At 37.3% G+C, this 13,824-nt stretch overlaps 1 protein-coding gene across 1 annotated transcript; it reads left to right on the plus strand.

Annotated features, from left to right (window-relative positions):
• The first annotated feature begins 7,685 nt into the window (after positions 1-7,685).
• Positions 7,686-13,213, plus strand: LOC149160127 (uncharacterized). Its single transcript, XM_089434515.1, has 3 exons — positions 7,686-8,353; positions 9,283-11,407; positions 11,627-13,213. Exons 1-3 carry the CDS (start codon positions 7,686-7,688, stop codon positions 13,211-13,213), a joined length of 4,380 nt encoding a protein of 1,459 aa, XP_089290641.1.
• Positions 13,214-13,824: the final 611 nt, after the last annotated feature.

Raw genomic sequence — 13,824 nt, forward strand, 5'->3', positions numbered from 1 at the left:
TAGATTATATTACACTTCTTCATATCCTTACCACTCACACTCTTATCATTCACACTCTCATCCTCATTGCTCTAAAACCCACATACCCTGTCAAACAAGCAATCCTGAGACAAAGCTTCTCAACCATGGGAGTTATAGTCAGAACAAAATCAGCAGGAAGAAAAATTTTGGAAGGATATCCACAGACAAGGGAATTGTTGCAGAAAGTGCAGTGGCTGGAATTTGTAGAGAAATTTGACAAATTCCACAAGGAAGTAACCAAGTCCTTCGCCAGAGCCTTTGATGGAGTGGAAGTTGAGATAGGGGACATAAAATTCACAGTGACAGAATCCTTTGTTACCGAAGCTACTGGATTGCCTCGAATTGGAGAAAAATGGTTTAAAAATAGAGGTATTGAGAGCGAAGAATGGAATTTTTTTTTGAAGAACCCTAGCATGGACACCACCATTTTCAAGAAAGGCATCCCAAGCACAACATTAAAAAGTAAGTGGAGAAATTTTCTTCTGATAATTCAAAAATTTGTTACTTGCGAAGGGAGGTTTGGATGCATGTTTTTCTATCATATCCGACTGTTGATGAATTTTATTGAGGATAATGAAATAAATCTTCCTTATTTCTTGCTCAATAGTCTAAGAAATATGTCAGGGAATGTCCAAAGGAAAATTCAGTTTATAGAAAACACCATGTATCACCATGGTCTCATTAAAATCCTTGTTGAATTCCATCTTAAGAATGTGGGTGATAATTGGGAAAGATTTTTGGTGAGGAACCATTTTAAAGAAGATAACCAAGAACAACCAAGCAACAGTAAGGCTAAGAGAGGGAGAAAAAGAAAAATTGAAGAACCAGTAGAACAAGAACAACCAAGCAGCAACAAGGCTAAGAGAGGAAGAAAAAGAAAAATTGAAGGACCAACAGAACAAGGACAACAACAGTCATAGGAGCAGTCAGAGGATGACATTCCTCTTGCAGAAATTTTAGAGAATATGAACAAGAAGGATGTTAGAAGAAATAAAGTTAGCCAAAAGATAGAGAGCACACCCAAAACAGAGAAACCTAAGATAGAAAGAAAGAAGGCAAAAATTCAAAAGCCTCCTGCAAAAAGCTTAAGAAGAAGTACGAGACTCAATCCAAAAACAAAAGAATGACCTACAAAAATTAAGGAGCATATCGACCTAGAAACAAAGGAAGATTCAAGGGTTTCTCCGCCAACTTTCATCACACCTCCTTAGAGCCACGCTTAAAAACACCTGAAATTGATCCTGTATAGTAGGGAATCTATGATTATATTAAGTCTCTGGAGAAAAGCGATGCGGCAAAAACATCAGCTTCAAATAAAAAAGAAGCCTAGTTTAGTAAACCACAAGAACTTCCAGTAGTAAATGTTTTAAAATAAGAAATTTTCGAGCTAGAGACACTAAAGTGGTACATTCAGAAGGAGAATCAAACCCTAAAGGCGGAGAGTGAAATCCAAGCAGCTAAGAGTGACAATCTCATTTTACACCTAAGTCTGTGGTACAAGAAGAACAAGAAGCTAAAACAAAAAAACAGAGCTCTACAAAGGCAAGTCATAGACCTGAAGTACAAGATTCTCATGAAAAAGCCAAGGATGGTAGTGGGTGCAAAGAAAGCGAAAAAGATGAAGTTGGATGTACTTGCAGAAGTTTTAAAAGAAATTCAATAATTAGCCAAGAGACATCAGTTTTGTGTTTTTCATGAGGACATGCAAAGACCTACGCATTAGAGAATGTAGAGTCTCATGAATGTTTTGTTTTTGACACCGTTTCCATCCATTTTTCCTCTTTTCATCACTGCTATCAACTCAAATAATTAGTAAAATTATAGATTTTGATGAGTTACTCAGATGTATTATTTTTTATATTTATTAATGTGCCTTATTATTATGTTAAACATTATAATAGCTACGGAATTAACACGAATTTGCAGTTGTTTTATGATTCCGCGGCTATCTCCATGGTTTGCCAGATTCCAGTATGCCATCAGAGGAAAGAATCACATGGGCATATAGAGATTGATCTCCTCTGGATCTCCTCCTATTCGCCCGAGCCAAATCATCAAGGGAATCGCCCAGTGGTGCAATCAAGGAAGCAAGTCAACACGTTGATGAACAGAGCAGCGAGAGTTCAAATCAATCACGAATCTCCGATTTTATTTCCAAATAGCGAATCGTCGATAAGCGTTAAATTTTCCATTATCATATTAGCATTTAGATTATGATTTCTTTTAAGTTTTTTAAGGCATGAAAGTCTCAAAAATGTTGGGTGTGAATGCTATATATATATCTCTGTAAACAGAAAAGGAAACACACGGACATATATGTAATTTGTAATTGACAGTTTGAAGTTCCATGACTCTATTCCTTTTTAATTGCAGAACTATTCTTATGAATATCATGCCCAATTAGTTGTTGAGATAAGAGTTATAAACCTGTTTTTTTGTGGAGGGCCCCTACAGACAGTCAAGGTTCATTCATTTTCTTATTATCCAGTTCAGTTCATTTCATTAATTTTTCCAAAATTGCATTATCGTAGTTTCATTTCTTTGTAATTATTTGTTTAGAGTTTTCCATTTGTTTTCTATCGATTTCAAATCATTTACATGCTTTCTAAAATAAGGCTGTGTACACAAATCTCCTTCATTTCATAAGTAATTATGCTTGATTAGATCACATTATTTCTTCTTTTGTTTTTATTATTTCAAGTAAGATTTTTTATTGTAGTGCGTAGATCTTAATATAGATTCCTTTATAAATTTTATCTTTGAATATAAGTAATTATTTTTAGAGTAAAAGTAATTATCTTTCTAGAAAATTAGTTTTTAGATAGCTCCGTTTTTATCGTTTTACATAGTAACTAACAATAGTCAGTTAAAGAATATCATGATAGCTTTTCTTACTTTCCTTTTCAAGAGTTGACTGTATTGTAAATCTTTAGTTTTCATTAGGAACATAGGAACAAAGAAAATCCTTAAAACCATCCACAATCATTATCTTAATAAACTCAAAAATGCTTCTAACATATATAGTGCACTTGCACTTCATAAGTTTACCAACCCCGGTCGATAATTTATGTAATTAATTTAACATTGAATTGACTAAACATTAACCATGGTAAATCATGCTCAATCATGGTCAACCATGGTCCAACATCACATTGTGACAAAGATTGTCTTAATATTAAAATCAACTATGGTCATCCATGGTCAACCATGGTCAATAATCATGGTCATATTGTGACGAATATTGTCTCTTGGTCCAACATCACATTATGACAACCATAGTCAACCATGGTCAATGATGGTAAAACGTCGCATTGTGACAAAGATTATCTCAATATCAAAATCAACCATGGTTCAATGTCGCATTATGACAAAGATTGTCTCAATATGGAAATCAATCATGGTCAACCATGGTCTAAGGTGACCACATTATGACAAAGATTGTGTCAATATAAAAATAAACCATGGTCAATGATAGTCAACCATGTTTATTTTAGGGTTTATCATATTTATCTTAGGGTTTATATACATTGGATTTATAATATTAAACCCTTGGGTTTAATATTATTCCTTTGGGTTTATATTCCTTGGGGTTTTAGTATTAATCCCTTGCATTTATAAATCCCTTGGGTTTATAATATCAATCCCTAGCACAAGCATAGTAAACCATGGTCATTCATGGTCAACCATGGTCCAACATCACATTGTGACAAACATTATCTCAATATGAAAATCAACCATAGTCAACCATGGTCAAATGTTGCATTGTAATAAATATTGTATCAATATGAAAATCAATCATGATCAATCATGGTCAATATGAATCAACCATGGTCGGGCATGGTCAACCATGGTCCAGCATCTCATTGTGACAAATATTGTCTCAATATGAAATCACAACCATGGTCAACCATCGCCAACCATGGTCCAACATCGCATTGTGACAAATATTGTCTCAATATGAAAATCAACAATGGTCAATCATGGTGACTCAATGATCATCAATAACCATGGTCACATTATGAAAACGATTTTTCAATATGAAAATAAATCATGATTCATCATGGTCAATCATGGTAAACCATGTTCAATCATGATTAATATGAAAATCAACCATGGTCAATCATGGTCAACAATGGTCCAACGTCACATTGTGACAAAGATTGTCTCAATATGAAAATCACAACCATGGTGCAACGTCGCATTATGACAAAGATTGTCTCAATACGAAAATAAATCAAGGTCAATCATGGTCAATGATCATCAATAACCATGCTCACGTTGTGACAAATATTATCTCATGGTCCAACATCACATTATGACAACCATGGTCAACCATGGTCCAACGTGACATTATGGCAAAGATTGTCTCAATATGAAAATCAACCACAGTCAATCATGGTCAACCATGGTTTTTTTAGGGTTTATAATATTTATATTAGGGTTTATATACCTTGGGTTTACAATATTAATAATTTGGGTTTTTGGGTTTTTAGTATTAATCCCTTGCGTTTATTAGTGCCTTGGGTTTATAATATCAATCCCTTGGGTTTATTAATCTAAGAGTTCATATTCCTAGGGTATAATATTATTGATCAGGTTTATAATATTAATCCTAAGGTTTAGTATAAATACCTTGGGTTTATAATCCATTGAGTTTATAATATAAATTCCTTGCATTTATTAATCCTTTGGATTTATTAATTGCATTATGACAAATATTGTCCCCATTTGAAAATCAATCATAGTCAACCATGGTCAACCATAGTCCAATGTCAGATTGTGACAAAGATTGTCTCAATATGGAAACCAACCATGCTCAATCATGGTCAAGCATGTTTATTTTAAGGTTTATAATATTTATTTAAGAGTTTATATACCTTGGGTTTATAATATTAATCCCTTGGGTTTAATATTATTCCCTTGGGTTTATAATCCCTTGGGGTTTTAGTATTGATCCCTTGGGTTTAATATTCCCTTGGGTTGATAATATCAATCCCTTGGGTTTATTAATCTAAGGGTTCATATTCTTAGGGTATAATATTATTCATAGGGTTAAAATATTAATCCTAGGTTTTAATATAAATCAGTTGAGTTTATAATCAAGGTCAACCATGGTAAACAATGTTTATTTTAGGGTTTATAATATTTATCTTAGAACTTATATACCTTGGGTTTACAGTTTTAATCCCTTGGGTTTACAATTTTAATCCCTTGGGTTTTTAGTATTAATCCCTTGGGTTAATATTATTCCCTTGGGTTTATAATCCTTTGGGTTTTAGTATTAATCTGTTGGGTTTAAATTAGTCCCTTGGGTTTATAATATCAATTCCTTGAGTTTATTAATCTACGGGTTCATATTCCTAGGGTGTAATATTATTGATAGGGTTTATAATATTAATCCTAAGGTTTAATATAAATCCCCTGGGTTTATAACCATGGTAAACCATGGTCCAACGACAAATTGTGACAAAGATGGTCACCATTGTGACGCATTGGGTTTATAACCATGGTCAACCATGTTTGTTTTATGGTTTATAATATTTATCTTAGGGTTTATATACCTTGGGTTTACAACATTAATATTTTGGGTTTAATATTATTCCCTTGGGTTTTTCGTATCAATCCCTTTGGTTTATAATATCAATCCATTGGATTTATTAATCCAAGGGTTCATATTCCTAGGGTATAATATTATTGATAATGTTTATAATATAAATCCTAGGGTTTAATATAAATCCCTTGGGTTTATAATATAAATTCCTTGAGTTTATTAATCTCTTGGGTTTATTAATTGCATTATGACAAATATTGTCTGGATATGAAATTTTATCATGGTCAACCATTGTCAACTATGGTCCTACGTCACATTGTGACAAAGATTATCTCAATGTAAAAAATCAACCATGCTCAACCATTGTGAACCATGTTTATTTTAGAGTTTATAATATTTATTTTAGGGTTTATATACCTTGGGTTTATAATATTAATCCCTTGGGTTTAGTATTATTCCCTTGGATTTATAATCCCTTGGGCTTTATCATTAATTGTTTGGGTTGATTGTTCCTTTGGGTTTATAATATCAATCCCTTGGGTTTATCTATCTAAGGGTTCATATTCCTAGGGTATAATATTTTTAATAGGGTTTATAATATTAATCCTAGGGTTTAGTATAAATATAATGGTTTTATAATCATTTGTCAACCATGGTGCAATGTCACATTGCCATAAAGATTGTCTCAATAAGAAAATCAACCATGCGCAACCATTTTCAATTATCGTCAACCATGGTCAATCATAGTCAACCATGGTCCAATGTCACATCGTGACAAATATTGTCTCATAATGGAAATCAACCATGGTCAAGCATGGTTGACCATGTTCCAATGTCGCATTGTGACAAAGACTGTCTCAATATGAAAATCAGACATGGTCAACCATGGTCCAACGTTGCGTTGTGACAAAGATTATCTCAATATGAAAATCAAGCATGTTCAACCATGGTCAATCATGTTTGTTTTAGGGTTTATAATATTTATCATAGGGTTTATACCTTGGATTTACAATATTATTCCCTTACCTTTTTAATATTAATTTGTTGGGTTTGTTAATATCTTGGGTTTATAATATCAATCCCTTGGGTTTATTAATCTATGGATTCATATTCCTAGGGTATAATATAAATCCCTTGGGTTTATAATATTAATAATCGCTTACATTTATAATGATAATCCCAAGGTTTATAATATTAATGTCTTAGGTTCTCAATATTAATCCCTTAGTTTTTTAATATTAATCCCTTGGTTTTATTAATGCCTTGGGTTTATAATAATAACCCATTGCATTTATGATATTAATGCTTTGTGTTTAATATTTTTTCCTTGAGTTTATAATGCCTTGGATTTATAATATTAATAATCCCTTTGGATTATATCAAAATATTTTCCAAACGAAATCACATATACATTTTAAAGTTCGACCTATTTCGAACCACTTACTATAGTTCATCCCTTTAGTTAATAATATGAAGATTATTATATTATTGATAATATCAATAATATTATCATATTATTATAATATAGTAATAATTGTTATAAATTGTCATTATAATTGTTATAATTATTATTCTATTTTTAATATAATGATAATAATATTTTATAATATTATTATTATATTTATTAATATCAGTATTAATATTAATATTAAATCCAAGTCCATTGACGCCTATCAACGTATATCAACCAAATTTATTAATGTAGTTGTGAAATAATATGAATTAATAATAGTAATAATAATAATTTTAATAATAACAATAATTATTTTAAAATATTATAATCATATTTAATAAAAAATAATTAAAAATTATATATTATTGTTAATTAAAAATTATTATAATCATTTTGAAATAATTATGGTTATTAATAAGTAATTATTATTAATTAGGATTACTACTATTATCAATTAATATTATTATTAAAGAATTAAATACTACTAAATAATTTTTAATTAATATTTTTATTAAATAATAATAATAATAATAATAATAATGAGATATCGGTTGCGAGGAAGCGCGCGCGGAGCTGGATCGCGGGACTGAAGACTGGTGAGCAGCTGCAGCTTCGCCTCGGCCTGGGCCGCGAGGCCTGTTTTGGGGCCTGGCCTCCGCCATGGCCCATTCTGATCCATCTACGGGGGATGCAGAGAAAGCTTTCTCTGATCTGGTAAAATCTCTGCCCCCCGTCCGTCCGAAACCAGCAACATCAAAATTTGTCAAGAAACTTGATATTCTCCAAGAAGTTCAGCTACCTCCTTCTCTCCCTCGAATGGCAGCTTTATCTTTAGCAGAAAAAGGGCTCATAGGGCAGTTCACAGGCTTATGGCCTTCACCAAAGACAGTCCAGAGATGGGTGGAAAGGAACTGGTCTGATAAAACACAAGGAAAGATTTCGATTCGATTTTGTGGCAGAGGTTACTATACTTTTCACTTTGAAACCAAGGCAGACAAGGATCTGATATTCAGGAACGGGCCCTATTTCATGGACTCTCGAGGGTTATATCTGAACAAATGGACTCCTGACTTCGACCCTGAACTCGATATTCCTAATGCGGTTCCGGTTTGGGTCCGTCTTCCCCACCTCCCCCTGCATTGCTGGGGAGATGACTCGGTAAAAGCAATAGGGAATGCAGTAGGCAAGTACATCGACAGAAGCGAGCCTAAAGATAACATGCAGGCCTGTGCAAGGATTTGCGTAGAAGTGGACCTTGGAAAAGGCCTGCCAGAAGCCATCAAGCTGAAGGTGGATGACTGGAGCTACATACAGCAGCTGGACTACGAGCAAATACCCTTCAAATGTAAGGTATGTCATGAATACGGCCACTTTGCTAATAGATGCTCTAAAATTACTAACCCTGAAGCTGAGGACCAAGCAGATCAGTGGGAAACTGTGAAAAAAAAGAAAGCAGCACCTCAACCAAAACAAGATCCACCTTCTGAACATCCGGGCTCTTCCTCCCCCCGCCCCACCTCTCCCTCTTTAAATCCCCCTGGACCCTCCCTCGAATCTTCTTTCCCCTCCTCTTCCAACCCTTTCTTCATTTTATCCTCTGATGATCCTCAGTCTGACCAGCCCTCTCTGATCGAACCTCCCTTGATTTCTTCGACCCCCTCTCAGCCCTCCATTGATCCTCCCCCCCCCAGAACCACCAGAAGCTCTTCAAAAGACATTGGCGCCTCCAGCGATATCCATAAGAAACCGGGACCAGGAAGAAAGTCAGCCAAGCAACACCGGGAAGAAAGCACACAAAAGGACATAGCCCTAGGGATCCAAACCCCTATGGAATCCTTCATTACAGGTTCACAAGAAAAAGAAACAGCAGGTAAAGATCATGAGAGGCGAGCACCTCCTCGCTCGAACGCCTCATGATGAAGCTTTTATCATGGAACAGCAGGGGTATGGGGCACCCCTCCAAATCAGCCGCCCTACGAGATCTTCTTCAAACAGAAAGACCAGAAATTGTCCTGATACAGGAAACCAAGCAAAGTCAGAGCGAAATGCAAATAATTATAGATGCCCACAAAAATTTCTCAGGGGCCAGTAGCAACTCCAGAGGAGCTTCTGGAGGAATTACAACTATGTGGAACAAGCAGTACTGGGACTGCAAATCCTTTGTCCTCAATCAAAATTGGGTCAGAACCAACCTTAGTAACAAAGAAGAGAGCTGTGAATTAATCATTTATAATGTCTATATCCCCAATCATTACAGGGAAAAGGAACAATGTTGGAAGGAACTGAAGGAAGAAATAGACAATGAGCAGAACTCAAATGTTATTCTTGCTGGAGATTTCAATTTAATCCTCCATGCGAATGAGAAAAGGGGGGGCACCTTCACCCCCGACCCCTTCAGAAGACAGATGGAAATGATAATGTCTGACCATGAACTGATGGATATCATTCCAAAAAATAGGAAATACACTTGGAACAACAGAAGGTTGGGGCCAGGCAACATTATGGAAAGATTGGACAGAATTTTGGTTAATGTCTCCCTCCTTTCTTCCTTTGCTGCAGGCCACACCAAAATTCTCAGTGCCACAGCTTCAGATCACTTCCCCATTATCTTAACGCTGGACTCCCATTCTCATTTGGGACCAATTCCGTTCAAATACAATCCTCTGTGGAGAGACAACGCTGAGGCCGAGGCTATCATAGATGCAACCTGGAAGCAACACGTTGAAGGCTCTCCAAGCCATATTTGGGAAACAAAACTTCGAAACATAAGGAGAGCACTCAAGGATTGGGCAAAAGTCAGCTATCAAGAGCCAGAAAAAATAAGAGAAAAAATTCAGCAGGACTTGGAAGAGATCCATAAGCAAATAGAGGACCACGGATTCACTCATCAGCTGAAAAACAAAGAAAGGGAAATTCAGAGCCAGCTAATTCAAATCAAGAGAGCGGAAGAGATCAAGTGGAGAATCAAATCAAGAGAAGTTTGGCTGAAGGAAGGTGATAAAAATACGGCTTACTTCCATAAGCAGGCCACTGTCAAAAAAACAAGGAATAATGTAAACACTATAATTGATAGCCAAGGCAGCCAGCATAATGATCAAGAATCCATCAAACGAGCTGCCTTCCTCCATTACAAATGTCTCCTCACGGAAATCCAAGGAGATGCTGACTATTCGGCGCTCCTTAAGCATCTACCGGAAAAAATCTCTCTTGAGGAGAATGACAGCTTAAACAGTGAAATAACAGAGGAGGAAATCAGAAAAGCCATCTGGACTTTACAACCCGACAAGTCTCCAGGTCCAGATGGGTTCCCAATAAATTTTTACAGGGACCATTGGCATTTGATAAAAAAAGACCTTGTTAAAATGATGAATGGAATCCAAAGAAAAAAGAAGATGGGGGGGTTCACAAACTCAACTTTCCTTGCCCTCATCCCCAAAGAAAACCGCCCCACTTCTTTCTCCAGATTTCGACCTATCTCATTGTGTAATACTTCATATAAGATCTTTGCAAAAATCATAGCAGCCAGACTCCAACCCCTTCTCCCTTCCCTTATATCCGAAAATCAAGGAGGCTTTATGTCCAACAGGCAAATTCATGACACCATCACCTTGGTCCAAGAAGTTATTCACTCCAGCACTTCAAGGCAGGAGAAAGGTTTCATTCTTAAGCTTGACTTAGCCAATGCGTTTGACCGAGTACGACACTCCTTCTTGTTTGCTGTATTGAGAAAAATGGGATTCAATTCTGACTTCATCAGCACCATTGCCGCTTGCATCACTGGCCCCTGGATTTCGCCTCTCATAAATGGACGCCCTTGTGAAGCATTTCAATCCTCAAGAGGGTTAAGGCAAGGTTGCCCCCTTTCTCCCTATCTTTTCATCTTGATGGCTGAATCCTTTAGCAGCGCCCTGGACCACAACAGAAGAGTTGGCCTCATCTCTGGTATCAAGTTTGGAAACGGAGTGAATAATATCAACCACTCTCAATTTGCTGATGACACTCTGCTCATTGGAGGGGCATCTACTACTATAGCAAGGCGCTTCAAAATCCTTCTCGACCAATTCATGGAGTGCTCAGGGGGAGAGGTCAACTTTCAAAAAAGCTGCATCTATGGATGGAATATCTCCAATCAAACAGCTCACAACATAGCCAATATTTTTGGAGTTGCCTTCAAAGCAACCTGGGACCACTTCACCTACCTTGGGATGCCGGTCTCCATGGGCTCTCTAAAAGCCACTACCTGGAATGAAATAATAGACAAAGTCAAAAGGAAGGTCCAGCAATGGGGAACTCAATGGCTTAACCCAGCAGGCAGATTAGTTCTGCTCAAATCAGGTATCTCCTCCTTACCTCTATACCGTTTCACTCTTTATCAAGCTCCTGTCTCTTTTCACTACAAGCTGGAAACTGCCCTCCGCAACTTTTTATGGCAAGGAGGGAAAAAAGAAAAAAATAGATTCAATTTGGTCAATTGGAAAAGCGTAATCCAATCCCAAGATAGAGGTGGACTGGGAATTAGAGCCCCTAAAATTCTTAACCTCGCTTTCGGGATCAAAATGGCTTGGAGATTAATTAATGAACCAAAAGCTTGGTGGAAACAGGTCATTGAATGCAAATACCTCTCTGACAATAGGCAAAGACTCCTTGAAACTGATATTCCCAGTAGAGATTCTACTAAAATCTGGCACCTCTGTAAGAAAGCGATTCCCATTCTCAATCAAAACATTTCAAAGATCCCGGGGGGAGGGACCAGTATTAATTATGCCTCTGATAAGATAATGGGTTTCCAACCTCTAAACACAGTTGAAGAAGCCATTCCCTTCATCCTTCATCTTAATAGCAAAGGCATTCAGAGGCTTGATCAAATTTCAAAATGGGATGTTGACACAGGAGCCTGGACTAGCTGGGATTTTCCAGTTATCCCCCCAAACTTAGAATTAAGCTTCCAAGCCTTTCAAAAAAATCTTCAGAACAGAGCCCCCATTAAAAAAGGCACAGCAGATGGATTTAGATGGGACCCCACGGGCTCAAGCTTCACCATCAAGTCCGGCTATCAATTCATCTGCAACAGCACTTACCAGATTCCTATCTGGAATCAATGGAGAACAATATGGAAATCAGAGGCCATCCCCAAGGTCAAATTCTTCATATGGCTGCTGTTAAAAGGCAAAATCCTCACTTCTGAAAATTTAAGAAAGAGAGGGATATATGGACCTTCAATTTGCCCCAACTGCTGCTCAGCAGAAGAAACCATCCGCCATCTTTTCCTTGACTGTCCCTTCGCGAAGAATTGCTGGATCAACATGTCCAACTTGGGCAATATAACATGGCAACCTCATCAGAACATTGCAGAGGCAATTCAAGATTGGAGAAGGAGCTGCCCATGGAAAGATAAAAGGAGCAAGATTGTCAAAAGAACTTGGGATATCATACCTCACAATCTTCTATGGAAAATCTGGCTTACAAGAAATAAAAAAATCTTCCAAAACAAAGAGGGTAATGTTTGGAAGACATGCAACAAGGCCCATCTTTTGGCGCAGGAGACAATTGCAGCAAAACACTCAGGGACATTCAAAGTAGCAGATTATTCAGTTGAGGAGAGGTCTTTTATTAGGCATATTCTAGACCGGCCAGGACATCAACAGAGTATTCAGAGAATCAACAGACAGCATCATGACCAGACCAAGAAGTGGGAAATCAGACTTTCAACCCAGGACTACAAGAGATGGATACAGAGTAACAATTGCCCGATTTTATACTTTGATGGCGCCTCAAAGTCCAACCCAGGACCAGCAGGCGCGGGAGGAGTTATCATAGATGAATTAGGAGAAGAAATCTGCAAGTATGAATGGAGTCTAGGAAAAAAAACAAATAATAACGCAGAGGCCTTAGCTCTCTATCAAGGGTTGTTGCAATTAAAAAATCTGGGGATTAGAAAAGCTTTAGTATTTGGGGACTCCTCCATAATCATTGGCTTCATGAACCACAACCAAAGATCAACAAACAGCAACCTTCAGCAACATATCCAACGCATCAAGCTCCTTCTCAAACACTTTGAAAATATCAGATTCTACCATATCCTTCGCACGTTCAACGGGGAAGCTGACAAACATGCGAATAATGCAGTTGGAAATCCGGAAGGTGCGTTGAGGCACAATGACAGAGATACCTTCCAGCCTCTGCCATGATACAGGCAAATCTTGACTTTGCCCAGGCTCGCAGATCCATCAAGCGTGCGACGGGCTTGGTTTCATCAGCATCAGGACACTTGACAGAGAGCATGGAATGCATAAGTAGTCTTATCCAAGCATCGATTCAAAGAACAACCTGCATCCCAAGGAAAACCAATCAATTCAGTGAAGGCCGGAAGATCGAATATGCTGCACCAGCAGATCGCCATCGAGATTCAGGGAAATATCTAATCGCCACAGAGGATACGGCTCCCGTAATACACCCAGGCTACTGTTGGTTTCACTCCATAAATACGGGCAGAGGAAAGAAAAGAATTGTCATTCACTGCCTTGCGCAAGAGCAGATACTCTGGTTTGATGAAGGCGCTCTCGTCCAGGGCCGAAGAAAAAAACAGTCTCTGGTATTGCTACTTCCTGTCTTGTATATCTTTTTACTAATCTCTGTCGTGGTGTTTTACAGGAGTAGTATCTGTGGGGTGGCCAGTATTGCTGTTCCACCCTTTCCTTACTCTCTGTTCTCTTTCCATCACCTCCGCTGGTCGCCTTCCATTTCTCAATCTTGCACCTACAGCAAACTCCCCTCTGTTTCCTTCTCCCTTATCTACAGT

Source organism: Pinus tabuliformis, chromosome 5_2 (assembly GCF_031772625.1).
Source record: "Pinus tabuliformis cultivar Carrire ecotype Pingquan chromosome 5_2, CPIR1, whole genome shotgun sequence".
In the NCBI taxonomy this organism is placed as follows: Eukaryota; Viridiplantae; Streptophyta; class Pinopsida; order Pinales; family Pinaceae; genus Pinus; species Pinus tabuliformis.

Excerpts from the sequence above, each read along its gene's own strand:
- LOC149160127 (XM_089434515.1), top strand. The coding sequence starts at position 7,686 with ATGGCCCATTCTGATCCATCTACGGGGGATGCAGAGAAAGCTTTCTCT. Across the intron at positions 8,354-9,282 it reads ATACAGCAGCTGGACTACGA|GGAAAAGGAACAATGTTGGA; the intron begins GCAAATACCCTT and ends CAATCATTACAG. Across the intron at positions 11,408-11,626 it reads TCACTCTTTATCAAGCTCCT|GTCATTGAATGCAAATACCT; the intron begins GTCTCTTTTCAC and ends TGGTGGAAACAG.